General features: G+C 40.5%; 1 protein-coding gene and 1 pseudogene across 3 annotated transcripts; one reads left to right on the top strand and one right to left on the bottom strand.

Annotated features, from left to right (window-relative positions):
- Window positions 1-1721: 1721 nt before the first annotated feature.
- Window positions 1722-3330, bottom strand: CRR3 (chlororespiratory reduction 3). Of its 3 annotated transcripts, none has more exons than XM_087395501.1 (3): window positions 2822-3330; window positions 2569-2732; window positions 1722-2452 (listed from the first exon to the last, which is right to left on the bottom strand). In XM_087395501.1, the coding sequence occupies exons 1-2, from the start codon at window positions 3264-3266 to the stop codon at window positions 2617-2619; spliced, it is 561 nt and encodes a 186-aa protein (XP_087251627.1). In that variant the 5' UTR covers window positions 3267-3330; the 3' UTR covers window positions 1722-2452; window positions 2569-2616. The 3 variants fall into 3 exon arrangements, with proteins under 3 accessions (XP_087251627.1, XP_087251619.1, XP_087251633.1); XM_087395507.1 differs by having other exon boundaries at window positions 1725-2732; window positions 2822-2952; window positions 3031-3321; XM_087395493.1 differs by having other exon boundaries at window positions 1723-2732; window positions 2822-3329.
- A 761-nt stretch (window positions 3331-4091) lies between these two features.
- Window positions 4092-4909, top strand: LOC147904620 (uncharacterized; annotated as a pseudogene).
- Window positions 4910-18006: the final 13097 nt, after the last annotated feature.

Here is an 18006-nt window from a genome sequence, read left to right as displayed (position 1 = left end):
CTTTGCATCCAAAAACATCGCTTACCATTACATGCCAATTGATTGCCGTGGCCACTGCACTTATCACATCAATGGTGAATGTGGCTAGTTTCAAACATTTGATGGTTTACCTGGTTAGTTTCAACCATCATAGTGGTTGATGTGGGCCACGATGCCTACACACTATAATCTCAACCATCGTGGTGATTAATGTACACCAATTTCACCACCAAGAGTGCACGCAATGCCACATGGCCGCATCACCTGCAAAGATACCTGTAATTGCCTACATGTGCATGAGAAGCCATAGCGTGGCAAACTAGATTCTACTAAAGCTGAGGCAAGTGTCCGAAGGCAAAAAGTCGAGCCCATCTGATGAAATGTACTCCTATTGTGTCAATTACACCAAATACACAACCACACAACCAAAAAATGAAGTTTGCACCATTGACACCATGCAACTCTGATTGATGTTGCAAAATCGATCCCTACCTCTGAAGCTCCCATACCCTCAAGGGTAAAACGATTAGAGGTAATCCTCCTCAGTTGATAAAACCAAAAACATGAGCACATAGACAAAATACATAATGCTTACTACATAATTGTTATTTCAAATAATTATCTCCCGCTCGTGCTAAGAAGGTTGTCTTAAAAATATTCGATAGTAGTGTATAAATTCATCTTCATTCTCTTCCAACATGTCCATACAAGTTTACAAAGTCTATAGCCTAACCTCTCTTTTCTAAACTTCAACCAACAAGCTCCAAACCAAGTCATCATATGTAAGATCAAGAGCAACTTATTGGACCATCATCCATTGCTTGGAGTTTGGTGGACTCAATACTTGGCAATCTTGGTCTAGATGCACTTTCGATTGTAGAAGCTCCGCTATAGGAATGAATCCATTGACATGCCTAAACTCATCCTCTAAAAATATGGTGCAATTTCAATCTCATGATAGTCATTCATAAGGTTGAAACCATAAACTCCATCACGCATAGCAAGGACTAGCTACTATGACATCCCCACTACCGTCATCAATGCCCAATAGTGGGTGTATATCATAATAAAAACAATTGCTCTCACACGTACAATCCACACGCCCACACATACTTGAGCATCCATTTATACAAAGGTCTTCCTACGAACTCTGCCTTAGGAGTACTTTGCATTACGCACAGCCAATAGAGTGGTCCTCTCTACACCCCACAATTGTACATAGGTTCTTTCATTACAACCAATATCTAGATGAATCCAAGAACATGCCCAAACTCATCATCGAAAAACTCAACATAGTGCAATTTCAATCTCATGACAGTCACTCAAAAGGTTGAAAACAATAAACTCCATCATGCATAGTAGGGACTAGCTACTATGACATCCCCACCGACGTCATCAACGCCCAATAGTGGGTGTAGACCATAGTATAAGCATATGCTCTCACACATACAAATCCACACACCCGCACATACTTGAGCATCCATTTATACGAAGTCTTCATACTGAGTTTCTGTCAGCAATCCGGAGGTGGAGGGCAAACTCAACCATGACCAAGGCTAGCACTAAGGAGAAGTGCTAATCAAAAAGTAGAGTCCCAAATCTCTTCATTCAAGCTACAATTGCTTGTGAAGACTAAACAATTTCATTTTGGTCTCTCCTAGTACACAAGCATCTAAATCTAGGTGATCCACTTGAGATAGAAAGAATTATTGCAATACCAACAGGGCAAAACATGGACAAAAACTTCATTAAGGTGAAATTTGCATGTCCACTAATACAACAAAAGCCTATATCTAGATGAATCCAGGAACATGCCCAAACTCATCCTCTAAAAACACGACATAGTGCAGTTTCAATCTCATGATGGTCACTCATAAGGTTGAAAACCATAAACTCCATCATGCATAGCAGGGACTAGCTACTGTAACATCCCCAATGATGTCATCAGCGCCCAAGAGTGGGTGTCGACTATAGTATAAACATATGCCCTTACACATACCAATCCATACACCCACACGTACTTGAGCATTCATTTATACAAAGTCTTTCATTACAACCAACAACGTATTCATGGTCAAACTTTTCCATAGTTGCAATACTCATGCTTGAAACTCCAATTGCCACTCTCTCTCAATACTGCATCGCCTTGTGACCATACATAGCTGCATCCCTATCGTTTGAAACCACAGAGATAAGGTTGGAACTTGGAACCGACGTATTTCTGTGAAGAGTAGTAAAGAATGTGTGATCAACTAGATGGACAGATTCTCTGGATATATATCCTAAAGTCCTAAGGTGGAGGACAACGATGAAATGCTGGAGTTACCAGTCCATACAGCCATTGACTACTACAATGGCGGACCAGTCCCTTGTTCCAGAATGTCTCGACAAGTTATGCAGCTTTTATGCTAGTGATCGTCAAACCATTGAAGTACATCTCGCAGCACGCTCCATCTTTTCATGAGACTGATTTCTGGGATGGAATTCAGTGACTCTGAATTACTTTAGGAACGAACCTTTTGGCCACTTCCTCCAAACTCGAAAGTAGACTGCTACTAACGTACTATGAATTGCAGCATGTAAACCCACCTGGCTAAAGATGACTAGCTGATAGATAAGATTTTTTCGCGAGATACTTCAACTTTCCAGAAAAGGTATTGTAAACGGCAACTGAATCCACCCCGCCGCCGCGAACAAGAAGAACAGCCATAACGGTATCATTATAAGTAAAAACCGTAAAACCCACTCGGGATCTGCAACACAGAACACACATCAAGTTTCCCCCAAAATCTTCCTGGCGAACGGTATATCCGCTTAAATCAGAAACAGGTGAGCAACGTACCCAACCCTCCTTCGGTGTTTTGAACGAACCATTCGCCGACTTGCTGCAATCTCCAAAGAATAGAATACTTCTGGTATTCTTCGTCCGCGTCATTGTCTGGCAGCTCTAGTCGAGGCTTGGAATCCTGGGACCTGGTGACAGCCAAAGTTGGAACAAGTTCAAGAAAAAGAGAGTGATGGCGGCTAATGAAGGCAAAAGAGAAGGCATACCCAAGGGAGGGAAGGCGGGGCGGAGAAGAGAAGGATTTCTTGTGAATGCCCAAAGCAAGCTTGAGGTCGGCAACTGAGGAAGGGGGAGGGGGTGGAGGGCGATCAAGGTGGTCATCACGGGTGCAATTGATGATGGCCGTGGGAAGGCGAAGGCTAAGGCTAAGGGTTGTAGTCCTTCTGAAAGTTTGAAGGGGTGCACAAAGTGGAACAACCCTATCCATGAGAATTACAGACATGACTCTTGTGTTGGTTGCTCACAAGCTTGTTCCTCTTTTATCTCGTGTGGACATATGCTCCTTTTGCACGTAGAGCCTCTCTCTCTCTCTCTCTCTCCCAGTGGTGGTGGAAAGCTTCCGCGTTGGCCCAACCCTAGGGTTTTTTGCCATTCCGGCCCAGCATTCCACCGGATCTCCGAGCCTTGAATAGCTTCTTCTCTTGCCAACAACAATTGGGCATCCCCATCGCTATACAAGACCTACCACCCTGGTGGCAACCGATGCAGCCAATTCAAAGCTACTCCTACCAAGAAAATAGGCATTACTTTCAATTCATTTTTATTCTTCAGCTAATTGATTTGCCCTCATTGAATTTGAATTGACCACTCCCTCGGCTGTGCATGCATGATCTTACGAGTAATCTAGTTCTCTTTTGTCATTCCCAAGTAATGGGGACTTCTTTATAACCTTATAATGATTATGGGATGGGTGGCCGATGTACCCTCGCGACAACTTTGCCCCAATATCTGTGCCATGGTCCAATTAGCAAAGGGAAGCCCTCTATATCCCCCTCACCCCAATCCCGCAAAAAGACACCTCAAATGAATGTTGATGCAATTTAGAAGTTTTGTTAAGTTATACTGTGGAGTGTCCTCCATGTGTCAATCGATCACTTGCTCAATACATAGTCACGTCCTACCCGGTTGGGTATCTTCCCATTCTGTAGCATTTCACATAGACTGAATGCCTGTAACCAACACCGATCAGCATTTCCAACAGCCCCTCGAGCAACACATGGAAAAAAAACCCGACCACGTTTTCACACTCATGTAACAATTGTCACAGATGAATCAAGCATTGATGTCACTTTTGGCATCGTATCACTCTTCTTCGTCAAATACGCCATCGAAAGACAACAAGGTTCAGTCTAAATCTTTTCATGCCTTACCTACCGAAGACGTAATGGTGTGGATCAACCATTTCGAGAACATCGCAGATTACCATTCGTGGTCTGATGAACGCAAGGCTTTGGAGCTCTGCACTGTGTTAGAAGGCATCGCCGCAACCTGGTTTATTCAACAACATGAGCAGATCAAACATCATTGGCCCAGCTGTCTCAAATGTCACACAGACAACACTTCAACAATTATAAGAATTATTTCAGAAAGATCATGAACCAGTTGCTCAGTTTGTGGTGAAGCTTAATAAGCTCCTACTTCGTGCAGATTCTAACATGTCCGAAGATATGAAATTGCTTTTTCTGTGGCCTAGACTTCGACATGATATCTCTCGCCGAATGAGGGATCAAGGACCAAAACCATTCTATGAAGTTGTTCAGATCGCACAGAGGATTGAATCCTACATTGCTGGTGACAATTTCAGAAGCATGACATCAGTACCTTCTTTAGAAAAATGCAGAACAAGTTCAGATGGGATTGTTCCAATGGAGATTGATGTACACAACATACAATACAACAACAGAACGGGTCCTCAAAAGCGGTTACCAGATCGCAAACGAAAAAGGCCGTCCAAGGTGTTTTAACTGTAATCGCTATGGGCACATCACAAAGTATTGTCGTTCTCCTAAACAGACACACACTGCCATTCAACTGGTTCAAGTTGATATCGTAGCTTCCCTCACTGAGTTACCGAAAAATGCCTAGGCGGTTGGCTTTGCGAGGCTAGCCAACCGCAGGTACAAGCCTCTACAAGACATAACAGACATGTGTGCATTGTCTTTGCCATTCACAATTCTTGTGAATTTAAAATTCTCATTGACACAGGAAGCTCTATTTCCTCGATCAGCCCAGAATTACAACAAAAATTGGCCTTCTTTATCGAACCTGGTCCTTTTTGGCGAGCATCAAGACGCTCTACAAGTCCAACACTCTAGTTCGTGCTCACTTTACCTTAACGAGTGGATCTTTCTCTCATCCCGTTTATTTGCTGACCAAACAGTTGTTTCCACTCACTCTTGGGTGTGATTGGCTATCCCTAAACAAAGCAACACTGAATTTCAAAGATCATACCTTGATAGTAGCCGATCATGTAAAAGTTCCATGGGTCCCATGGGGTCCATATTCCTCTATTTTTTGCTCTCAATTTTCACAACCCGTTCTGATCTCAACACGAGTTCATGGTGTTCGTCAGCTCCTTGCTAAGTTTTTGTCCCTTGTTCCCTATCTAATGCAACCAACAACAACTACAGCACCTGTCTATCATTGTATTCGACAAGAAAAGAAACTCATCCCATAAAAATGGCTATCCGTAGACGATCACCCAAGGAGATCTCATGTATTAATCAAGATGTTCAAGAAATGCTTCAAAAGAAAAAGAAAGCTAATGGTGAGCTCCGCTTCTGCATAGATTATCGGCCACTCAATGATGTTACAATTCATTGTCTATCTGCTACCTCACCTCGATGATTTATTGGATCAATTGGGAGCCTCCATGTATTTCATGTCTCTCCATTTAGCTGTGGGCTATTGATACATACCGATCAATCCACAAGATGCAAAAAAGATGGCATTTCACACACCAACTAGACTTTACCAGTTTGAAGTCATGCCTTTTGGGCTATTAGATGCAACTAGTACATTTCAAAGAATGGTAAACATCATTTTTCATGACCTCATCCAACAAAAGGTGTTGGTAGTCTACCTCGACAACATTTTGGTTCACACAGCCACATGGGAGCAACATACAAAAGTCCTTGAAGAAGTCTTAAGGAGACTACACAAATATAATCTCAAATTGCAAATTAAAAAGTGTAAATGGGCTTGTACTACAATTTCTTGGTTTTGTGATCTCTACTGCCGATATACAGATGGCAGATGGATCCTACAAAAGTTCAAGCAATTCTTGATTACCTTGCACCTCAGAATGTGAAACAACCTCAGCGTTTTCTTGGGATGATAAATTTCACGACAAGGTTTTTACCACAGTATGCTAGCGTCGCTCATTCATTGCATCATTTATTCAAGAAGAATACAAAATATCATTGGTTCACGATCTAGTTTTCATTTACTATCCAGTCCACAAAAAAGGGCTAGCGGAGAGTTTCATGCACAATCAGGTTGGTCCGTACAAGGTCATCATGAAGATTCGTCGGTACATGTATAAACTCCAACGACGACAACTATCCAACAAAACTCTCAATTATGCCCACGTGTGCCGACTCAAGCCTTTCGTGCAGCTTTCCAACTTGACAGGGGAGGTGTAGAGTGTCCTCCACGTGTCCAAATAACACAACATGTGTCAATCCTCTAAGTGTCCACGTGTTAGCCATGCAACAGCTCACCTTTGGTGGTTGTAACCAATCACTTGCTCAATACATAGTCGTGTTCTACCCGGTTGGTGGGGAGATTTATTATCTTCCCATTTTGCAGCATTTCGCAATACTCATATATTATTAGATTTTGCCAATTCATGGCACAACCTCACAATATGTGATGCTTTGTGTGATATGAGGATTCATCCAACACCTCCACAAACTCATTTTCATGGGATGCAGTGGTGCATTATACAATGATTTTTTGGGCCCTATCCTTGTTGAGGACCTTATCTTGTGGGAACCCATTGGCCAAGAAGTGTCTGATCTCTTGAGCCCATTCCAAAATTAGATCTCCAAGAAATAACAGAGCATCCGGGAGATCATTGTCTACTCTTGTTGCCAGTTCTCCATTTGGAATTCGGGACATATGTTGAGCCATAAAGTGGGTGCATAGCTACAATGAAATCAAACTCTAGAAGAATAGGGTGATGCATCCTATCATGCAAGGTTTATCAACTAAATAGAGGAGGGCTTGGTGGTCTACAAAGAGCACAAACTTGTTTACCACCAAGTAGTATTAAAACTTCTTTATAGTGTATACTGTCAGAAGGCCTTCCCTTTTTGTTGTTGTATAGTTTATTTCTGCATCATTAAGTTAGCGACTAGCAAAATATAATAGATAGTCTAGCTTATACTCGCCTGGTTGCACCAATACACACCAAATTGTAAACTTGGAGGTGTCTATATTAACATGGATTATTAAGTCCCACTTTGGTGCTCGCAAGATTGGGGCACAAGCTAGAATGATTTTAAGGGTTTCGTAGGAGATTTGGCATTCCTCCATCCAATGGAAAATTATCAATGGCTTATACAAAGGGCAAGCAATTTTGGCATAGTTGTAGGTAAATCTATGATAATATCCCATATTCCCTATAAATCTCTGTACACCCTTTGCATTAGTGGGGAACATTAGCTCCAAAATGATCTTGATTTTATTATAGTCCGTGGAGATTCCATTATTGGACACAACATGTCCTGACCTTTGTTTGACTCAGAAATGGCATTTGAGAGGGTTGAGGGAGATCTTGTAAAGGTGACACCTCTTGAAGGTACTTAAGGTGATCATCCCATGTGGAATGTACACATAGGTCATCTAGAAATACCTCTAGTAAATCTATTAACTACATTAGTTGACAATGTCATTTGATGGATGATGAAGCTTGTAGAGCTAGGATGTGCCTTGGAGCCAAGTGGGCCCAAGTTGGTTGTAACTAATGAGACAAAAGAGAGTGGTATAAAGAAATTAGGGTTGGCCCACCCTTCAAAAGGTGTCATGTATAAAAGGCCAAATGGTTGACTTTGGTCTTCACTTGTTCGTTGCACACATTGGAATATAAGCTCTCCTCCTCCTCCTCTCTCATGTTCCCTCATAGTGCCTTTTGTGAATGCCATGTTTCTCTTCTCCTCTTCCCTTCTTCTCCTCCTCTTCTCCCTCCTTTTCTCCCTTCTCCTCTCCCTTCCCCTATCCCTCTTCTTCCCCGTATGGATTCACGATTGCAACAAGCCGGGAGTCGCTAGAGTGACACTAGTGAGTGGCATTTGCATGCATTGCTCTCAACCTAGAGGAGCTTGGAGGAGTACTCCATTGGCATTCTTGCGAGATCCCCATGACAAGTGAGTCACCGCCATAGACTTCACAAAATCTCTTAGATATTCTTTAAAAGTGTGATCATTAGTCATTGGAATGTTACGGGAGTGTTGGTGAACTTGAAGAGCATCATCTTGGAAGCGTACATTCCCCATTCTATGGCAAATGCGGTTTTGTGTTGATCCTCTGGCACTATAGACACCTAGTTGTACCTAGAGCCTCCTTCTAGGTAGCTATGGGCCTCCTTTCCAACGAGGACTCTTTCTAGCACATGCTCCATAAGTGGTCTTCTTAGATCGCAGCATTACCTATTTTTTTAGAATAGTTAGAAGTAGTTAGTAGCATCTAACTAGTGAATAGTAGTAGTTAGTTAGTAATAGTAGCTAGTCTTAATTTATTACTTATAGTAAGTTACCATTCACAAGCTTATTAGTTAGTCTTAAGTACGAATTTAGTCTTCGTTTAGTATCTTCGTTTAGTATGTAGTACTTAGCTCTAGCCTGGCTCACAACAGTTTGGAATTGGGCGATCCTTTGCAAATCAAGCTCATTTCCATGAGCTTGTGCACAAGGATGCTAATTCAGTATGCATACTCGAACCTTACCATTATTTTTTAGAGCTATGATGATGGGGGAAACCCAGTCTGTATGCTTGATCTCATAAATGAATCTTGCATTGATTAGTTTTTGTATCTCTCCTCTCCATAATTTGGATTCGTAGGATAGGGTCTTTGCCTCATTGTTCTAATGTGATCCGTCATAGGGATGGTATGTTGTATGACCTCAGGTGGCATGCCCTTAATATCAGTGTACTTCCAAGCAAAGCAATCTTGCAGTGTTTTTTTGTGTGCTTTTTTTGTGCTTTTATGTGCTTTCAAGTTTGTTTTATGTGCTTACTTGTGCTTCCATGTGCTTTTATCTGCTTTCATGTGCTTTTTTGTGTGCTTTTTTTGTTCTTTTATGTGCTTGTGCTTGTGCTTCCATGTGCTTGCTATGCTTTTATGTGCTTTTGTTTCCATGTGCTTTTTTATGTGGTTTATGGTGCTTTCATGTGAATTTATGTGCAAAGTCTAGTCAATTTAGAGCAGGAGAGAGATACAAGCAGGTGCTACAATAGTATAACTACTGTGTGTAGCTTAAGGAGTGGACAGAACACTCCTTGCAGCTTACACTTTCTCCACAGCCTGTCACACCAACTATTGTAGTGTCTAACAGAGTATTCATTGGACCATACACAACATGTTCTTCGTGCTTGGAGGTGTTCTCGCTGCCTTGCAAACATGTCTACCACTTTCTGTGCTTTGTGCACATATGTTTGGTGAAAGGGATGTGTGTAGAGAACAATTGTATGCAAACGATTCCTCCAAGGGTGAAGAATATGCTCAGATTGCCTGCTCCTGAAAAAGGTAACACATATATTTATTCACAGTGGTCAATTGTTTACATTTGCTTCTTATCATTTCTCCTTACTAATGCTTGGTTTAGTTGTTAATGTCCATTGTTTCTTCTAGAACAATTTTCTAGTGTGATCGTGCAAAATATTGCAGATAACACCATTGAAGCTGATCAAAACCAAGATGATCTGCATGAAAACCTAGTTTTGCAAAATCCAGGAGGAACATTGGAGGAGATGCACAGTGGTTTTGTTGAAACTGCAGAGGGTTCGCATCTGGAAGTGAATGCGAGTTTATGCAATAGCTGCATGGAAAGAGGGGGAGCAGTGTTAGTTCCAGGAAGGAAAGCCCTCTAAGCACATCGGAGACCACGCCATCTAAGCATATCGGAGACCACTAGAGGCCACACCATCAAAGCGGCATGCCAAAGTTGAGGGTGCACATGTGTCTCCAAAGAAGACACCACGGAGGTCTCCTAGGAGGAAAGCATGCATTGAGGAGGAAGCTCTCAAAGAGGATGGTGAAGATAAAGAGGCAGAGGATGAAGTATCGATGTCCTCTTTCTTGCATTCAAGGAAAAAAAAGGCCTCCAAAGATTTGCCTTGTTCTTTTCCAAAGAGGAAAACAAAAGGCATGTAAGAGTGTGTGCATTGGCATTTGTCCATATTGTAGCACGGCCCTTCTATTTCATATTAAAATTATGAATTTCCATCTCTCCTCCAACTCCTTGTTCAATTGACTGTATGCGAAAGCTATGTTTGGTGGATGCTTTTGCTATGTTGAGTATTCATGTTCCGTGAATGCTTTCGGTATGCGCTTAGTAGTACTTTTTATCAAATGCAGTAGCATGAGTGCCAAAGAGAAAAGCCAATGATGATGCAAAGGCTAGCACTAATTTGGAGACTCTCGAGGATGCACAGCTAGATATTGCACATCCCGATTTTGCACAGCCAGATATTGCACAACCCAATGATGCACGGCCAGATATTGCATAGCCCGATGATGCACATCCAGATATTGCACAGCACGATGTTGCACAGCTTGATGATATACCACAGCCTGATGTTGCATAGCCTGATGTTTCACAACCTGATATACCACAGCCTGATGTTTTAGAACCTGATGTTGCACCGCCTGATGATGTTGCACACCGTGATACACAACCTGATCCAGCAGATCCCTAGGTAGATACAGAGGAGGAAGCTAATGTGCATATATATTATGGCAGGGCTCCCAAGTGCAATGCTCAAAATCCTCATTGATTGTCAATCTGAACGGTGTGCTCATGTTTATGGTAAATGCATGGAGAGGGGAGACCTTACCCGAATACTCCCCATGCTTTTCCAGGGTTCCCGAAGCTAGAGGTATCACACACTATGTCAAGAAAGATGCAAAGGCATTTCTAGTGTTGGCTCTCAAGTTTTTTTTATATATACATATGGAGTTGTGCGTCAAGCACAAATGTTTTCAGGAGAGTAGACTTGTGTTTTGGGGCTATTGGAGAGAAGCTTTCAGGCTTACTATCCCAAGACCTATGTCACAAGGCAGCATTCCCATTTGCAAATGGGAAACCGATTTTCTTCAGGCAACTATCTACATTTTGGGAGGTGTTTCCCCAGTACACGGACAACATTTTGTTGCTTGATGATAGCCTCTACAAATGCAAAGGAAACAAACCTAGCACTTACTTAATTTTGCCCAAGTTCGAAGATCAGGTGGAGTCCTGACCTAGGCTCATTTGTGGTTTGTAACCTCGGTGTGTGGCTCTATGAGTGGCTACACTCACTGATAGGTTGGCATTGGCAAGGAAGCAACCTTACATATGGGGGGATTCCACCCCATAATTTGAATATGTGAAGCAGAAGATGTGTTGTGGTGGGAAGAGAAAGAATCCCACATGTGGGTGGATTGATATTGACTAAGAGCCTATAGTTTTGTTCTTGTACTCCCAGTTTACTGGGCATTGTAAATGTTTCTATTAATACAAAACTATGTTCTTTTTCTCCATTTTCCTTGTAAAGTTTAAATTCAGAATTTATTTTAGTACAGTGACATTCTGTCGCAATTAAAGTAACATTCTGAATTTATTCCAGTGATGTTTCAATTCTATCACAATTTGTTAAGAGAAGCCCACAAGCATTTGAGAAAAACATATGAGAAGACACCATAGAGGTCTCCTAGGAGGAAAGCATAGACTGAGGAGGAAGCTCTCAAAGAGGATGGTGAAGATAAAGAGGCAGAGGATGAAGTATCTATGTCCTCTTTCTTGCATTCAAGGAAAAAAAAGGCCTCCAAAGATTTGCCTTGTTCTTCTCCAAAGAGGAAAACAAAAGGCATGTAAGAGTGTGTGCATTGGCATTTGCCCATATTGTCGCACGACCCTTTCATTTCGTATTGAAATTATGAATTTCCATCTCTCCTCCAACTCCTTGTTGAATTGACTGTATGCAAAAGCTATGTTTGGTGTATGCTTTTGCTATGTTGAGTATTCATGTTCAGTGAATGCTTTTGGTATGCGCTTAGTAGCACTTTTTATTAAATGCAGTAGGACGAATGTCAATGATGATGCAAAGGCTAGCAGCAATTTGGAGACGCCTGATGATGCACAGCCCGATGATGCATAACCAGATATTGCACAGCCACATATTGCACAGCCCAATGATGCACATCCAGATATTGCATAGCCCAATGATGCACAGCCAGATATTGCATAGCCAGATAATACACTGCCCGATGATGCACAGCCAGATATTGCACAACCCAATGTTGCACAACTTAATGATATATACCACAACCTAATGTTTCACGGCCTGATATACCATAGCCTGATGTTTCAGAACTTGATCTTGCACCGCCTGATGTTGTTGCGCACCGTGATACATAGCCCAATCTAGCATATCCCCAGTAGATACAAAGGAGGAAGCTGATGTGCAAATATATTATGGCAGGGCTTCCAAGTGCAATGTTCAAAAGCGTGCATTGATTGTCAATCTGAATGGTGTGCTCATGTTTACAATAAATGCACGGAGAGGGGAGACCTTACTCGAATACTCCCCATGCTTTTCCAGGGTTCTTGGAGCTAGAGGTATCACACACTATGTCAAGAAATATGCGAAGGCATTTCTAGTGTTGGCTCTCGAGTTTATTTATATATACATATGGAGTCGTGTGTCAAGCACAAATGTTTTCAAGAGAGTAGACTTGTGTTTTGGGGATATCGAAGAGAAGCTTCACGCTTACTATCCCAAGACCTGTGTCGCAAGGTAGCATTCCCATTTGCAAATGGGAAACCAACTTTCTTCATGCAACTATCTACATTTTGGGAGGTGTTTCTTCAGTACACAAAGGAGAACACTTTGATGCTTGATGATAGCCTCTACAAATGCAAAGGGAACAAGCTTGGCACTTACTTAATTTTGCCCAAGTTTGAAGATCAGGTAGAGTCTGAGGCTCATTTTTGGTTTGTGACCTTGGTGTGTGGCTCTATGAGTGGCTAGACTCACCTGATAGGTTGGCATTGGCAAGGAAGCAACCTTACATATGGGGGGACTCGACCCCAGAATTTGAATATGTGAAGCAGAAGATGTGCCGTGGTAGGAAGATAGAGAAACCCGTGGATCGATATTGACTAAGAGCCTATAGTTTTGTTCTTGTACATCCCAGTTTACTGGGCATTGTAAATGTTTCTATTAACACAAAATTGTGTACTTTTTCTCCATTTTCCTCGTAAAGTTTAAATTAAGAATTTATTTCAGTACAGTTACGTTCTATCACAATTAAAGTAACATTCTGAATTTATTTATTCCAGTGATGTTTCAATTCTATCACAATCTGTTAAGAGAAGCTCACGAGCATTTGAGAAAAACATATGAGAGAAGCTACTAGTGTCACAATCCGGGGTTATCATTGCTGTACATATGGAAATTGTTGTTGTTACCCATCCAGGCATATAAGGCTCTAAAGATTATCCCTTGCTTCCTAAGTATCTGCCTGCAATAAGTCTTCGTGAATTATTTCATCTTAAGTCATTACAATAGACTAATCTTATGTGTCCTCTGAATATATCATGTATCTTTGTATGTTTTCAGCTCACAAACAATGAAACATCAAGCTTCCCTTTAAAGTACCACAAGGAGCTATTCTGCATAAGCATAAGAACATATGAAAGATGTAGAATTCTTTGTTCATGCATCTGTGCGAACAAGCCAAACATGTACACAATGGTACAAAAAATAGGATTTTGCTTCCATAAAAGTTCGTAGCATTAGGTCTCATTACAAATATCCGGCATTGCATTGTATATGGCCTCATGCATCTCTAAAGAGAGGTAGTACATGTTGCTATCATTGTTCCTAGCATCCATCGAAAATTTAATGAACTTCACCAAATGAGAAAGAATGATCACAGAGGGGCCTTCAACCAGAAGCTGATAATGATGTTCATCACGTTTTTTGTAGTACAAACCAACGGCATCCTCGCTTGCACTCTCCTCCCCATTTGTCCTTCACAAACAGCAAAGTTGTCATCTTCACACAACAAATGACTAAGGAAGTCTTCATGGCCCTCAAAAAGGGGTTCTTCTGTTATGACTTCAACATCAAGTGCATCATCCTCTATAGGTTTCAACAGTTTTTGATTCCATTTCATCACATAGTCCTTATTGACACACCTCCGGCACGCATTGCACATACAAGCCTGACAATAGCAAATTAATTTTTTCATCTTGATTTGGGTTGGATCATTCTTGTTGTAGCCACATACACTGTGCATTAATCGAGAGCCAGGCAATCGTGCACAACTATACTGTTTGGACCTATCTACGTCGCTAATTTTTATCTCCCAATAGAATCTTTGTATTATGTTTTCCTTCTTCTTATTGAAGGTACTACTTGATGATGTACTTAGTGTATTCCTCAGAAAAGCCACAACATCAGAGGCTTTCTATAACACAAATTCGTCTTCTTTGAGCTGCTCTTGGGTGAGTGCTTTCTTTATGACTGCACCTACTCCATCATGCTCTCCTTTTCCATGTCCAGAGGCGAAAAAATTCCATGTCATCTTCGGGTTTGTGAGGGCATAGAACCGTCCAACAAAGAAAAAGGCCTTGCAACCTTGAATTGGGTTGCACACTCATTTGACCACACCCAATGTCTTTTAAATTGCAAGACTTGCTCTTTCAACCAATTCCAATGACTCATAAAACAATGTTGCACAAAGAGTGTATCATGATCTTTGTCATCAGAAATGTAGAAGTGCATCTCCTTTATCACAGAATTATCATCATGTTTGCCGGCGATAGGTGATATGTACCAAGATAGTGCATTGTTCCGAGTGCCAGTGCATTGATTGGATCTCATTTTGTTGTTTGAATGAGTAATTCTCAACAAAATCAATGACCGATACTATCACATCTTCTAGAAAATTTGAGAGACATTCCTTGAATTGGGCAGCCTGCCATTTGAAGATAAAATTGTGGGTGATGAATCTTTCTGTATGCTGCTCTACCATAGTCCACAAAGTACCAACGTCGACTTGTTTAATAGACAAAATCTTTCTCTTTTGATCTTGGTTTTGCCCACAACAGCATCCTCAAAAATTTGCACATTGACAACCCCCAAGCTCGCAACTTCAAGTGGGCATGTAAGACCTTCTCTAACGGCCTTACATTGTGCACAACGTGCCATGAGGCATTTCAACTGATGGAATGTTGCATTTACTAGTTTACTACAAAGACATGACTCCCAAAATACCGTGATTCCACTGAAGACATGATCTGAAGCTGCGCATATACCATTCTCTCTATCACATAAGCAGATCTTGCAAGAACAATCACATGTTGCTCCATGCATACCAAACGAAGGGAACCGAATATGATTGATGGCCTCTTTGAAGTACATCATTTAATATTGAATACAACAACAAATATTCATGTCCTTCAGCTTCCACACTAAACATGGTTTGTACTTCTCAAAACTACATTGCCCTATAATCACATCAAGATGCATTGATTTGAACCTCAAGAAGAACTCTGTTTGCAAATAAAAGCAGATGTTCACTTCTTCAAACAACATAGAAAGCTTATAAAAGCACAAAAAAAAATATAGAAGCATCAAAAAGCAAATAAAAGCACATCAAAAGCACAGCATAAAATCACTTCTAAGAAAATTTGAGAAGTACAAAATCACAAGGCACATAATTCCAAAGTTTGCTACTTAGAGCACTCTTCATTCGGCAAGATTTAGGCCATATCTCATGTACCTAGCATGATAGGGTAAGGTGGAGCACAAAAAAGCACACTACTATAAAGCACAAAAAAGCACAACCAAGTATATTAAAGCACACAAAATCACAACAATAAAATGCATTCAAGTACTGGAAAAGCACCAAGCACAATACCAAAGCACCAAAAAGCACACAAAAAAGCATACAAAAGCACACGAAAAAGAAAAGCACATGAAAGCACAAAAAAGCATATAAAAGCACACAAAGAATATAAAAGCACACAAAAGCACATGAAAGCACAAAAAAGCATATAAAAGCACATAAAAGCACACCACAAAAGCACATGAAAGCACAAAAAAGCATAACCAAGAATATAAAAGCACACAAAAGCATACCGCAAAAGCACATGAAAGCACAAAAAACACAACCAAGAATATAAAAGCACACCACAAAAGCACATGAAAGCACAAAAAAGCACATAAAGAATATAAAAGCACACAAAAGCACATGAAAGCACAAAAAAAGCATATAAAAGCACATAAAAGCACACCACAAAAGCACACGAAAGCACAAAAAAGCACAACCAAGAATATAAAAGCACACCACAAAAGCACATGAAAGCACTTGAAAGCACAAAAAATCACAACCAAGAATATAAAAGCATACCACAAAAGCACATGAAAGCACAAAAAAGCATGTAAAAGCACACAAAGAATATAAAAGCACACAAAAGCACATGAAAGCACAAAAAAGCATATAAAAGCACATAAAAGCACACCACAAAAGCACATGAAAGCACAAAAAAGCACAACCAAGAATATAAAAGCACACCACAAAACCACATGAAAGCACTTGAAAGCACACAAATAATATAAAAGCATATAAAAGCACACCACAAAAGCACATGAAAGCATAAAAAAGCACAACCAAGAATATGAAAGCACACAAAAGCACATGAAAGCACAAAAAAGCATGTAAAAGCACACAAAAGCACATGAAAGCACAAAAAAGCATATAAAAAAGCACACCACAAAAGCACATGAAAGCACAAAAAAGCACAACCAAGAATATAAAAGCACACAAAAGTACACCACAAAAGCACTTGAAAACACTTGAAAGCAAAAACAAGGCACACAGAATATAAAAGCACATGAAAGCACAAAAAAAGCATATAAAACCACATCAAAAGAACACCACGAAAGCACATGAAAGCATAAAAAGCACAACCAAGAATATAAAAGCACATCAAAGCACATGAAAGGACAACCAAGAATATAAAAGCTCACAAAAGCACATGAAAGCACAAATAAGTACACAAAACATATAAAAGCACACCACATAAGCACATGAAAGCATATGAAAGTACATAAAAGCACACCACATAAGCACATGAAAGCATATGAACTAGAAAAGCACAAAGCACATAAAAGAACACCACAAAAGCAAATGAAAGCACAAAGAAATAATAAAAAGCACAACCAAGCATATAAAAGCACACAAAAAGGATTTAAGCACAAGACAAACATGAAAATCTTACCTGCGACTCTTCAAGAAAATGAGTTGGATGCATAGTGTATTGCTTTCTAGCAACATGTTGGCGACATATATCCTTTTTGTTTGGAGACACTGGAATGTTCTCTCTCCAAAAGTTGACAACAAGTTTTGTGACTTCCTCATCAAAAGCACAAACTGGAAGCTGACATTTGCATAAATCCAGTGGAAGCTTCTCTCCAGCTTCATTGCAGGAAAGAATTTGATGGGCATGATAAAAAGCTCTTGGATGTATATCTAAAATTCTAGAGACCTGGCTAATGGATACCTCATGGTCTCTTGGCAATGCATTTAACAAGCAAGTGAGAGTGCTTCTTTTGACAAATAATTCATCACTTGATCTGGGATTCTTTAGGATTTGCAAAGATTCTTTCAAAGCAGAAAGCAATGCTGCGCTTGCATATTCTGCTCCCCTGTATACTTTGAGATGTGTGGGTCATGAAGCACTTGCTTAAGTGTCTCTAAACCTTTCTTCTTTGAAGAGGATGCTAATTTCTTTTATATAAACAACACAATATTTTCTGTCATTGTGCAAAAATCATCTTCCTCATCCAACTTACATTTCTTTCTTTGGCAGATGTACCTCCCTGTCCTAGGCTCATAGGTTTTTGGGAAGACATTGTCTCAAACAAAATGTCCCCTCTCTGCACATGCAAAGGTCTGAAAAAGTCCA

This window comes from Dipteris shenzhenensis, chromosome 2 (genome assembly GCF_047967505.1).
Source record: "Dipteris shenzhenensis isolate YYH24624 ecotype China chromosome 2, Dip_SZ_1.0, whole genome shotgun sequence".
NCBI classification, from domain to species: domain Eukaryota; kingdom Viridiplantae; phylum Streptophyta; class Polypodiopsida; order Gleicheniales; family Dipteridaceae; genus Dipteris; species Dipteris shenzhenensis.
Note: the sequence above shows the minus strand (reverse complement) of the source record. Positions and strands in the feature narration are given on the sequence as shown.

Coding starts and splice junctions, on each gene's coding strand:
- CRR3 (XM_087395501.1), bottom strand. CDS start 3,266: ATGTCTGTAATTCTCATGGATAGGGTTGTTCCACTTTGTGCACCCCTT. Junction 2,733..2,821: donor AAACACCGAAGGAGGGTTGG/GTACGTTGCTCA, acceptor TCTGTGTTGCAG/ATCCCGAGTGGGTTTTACGG.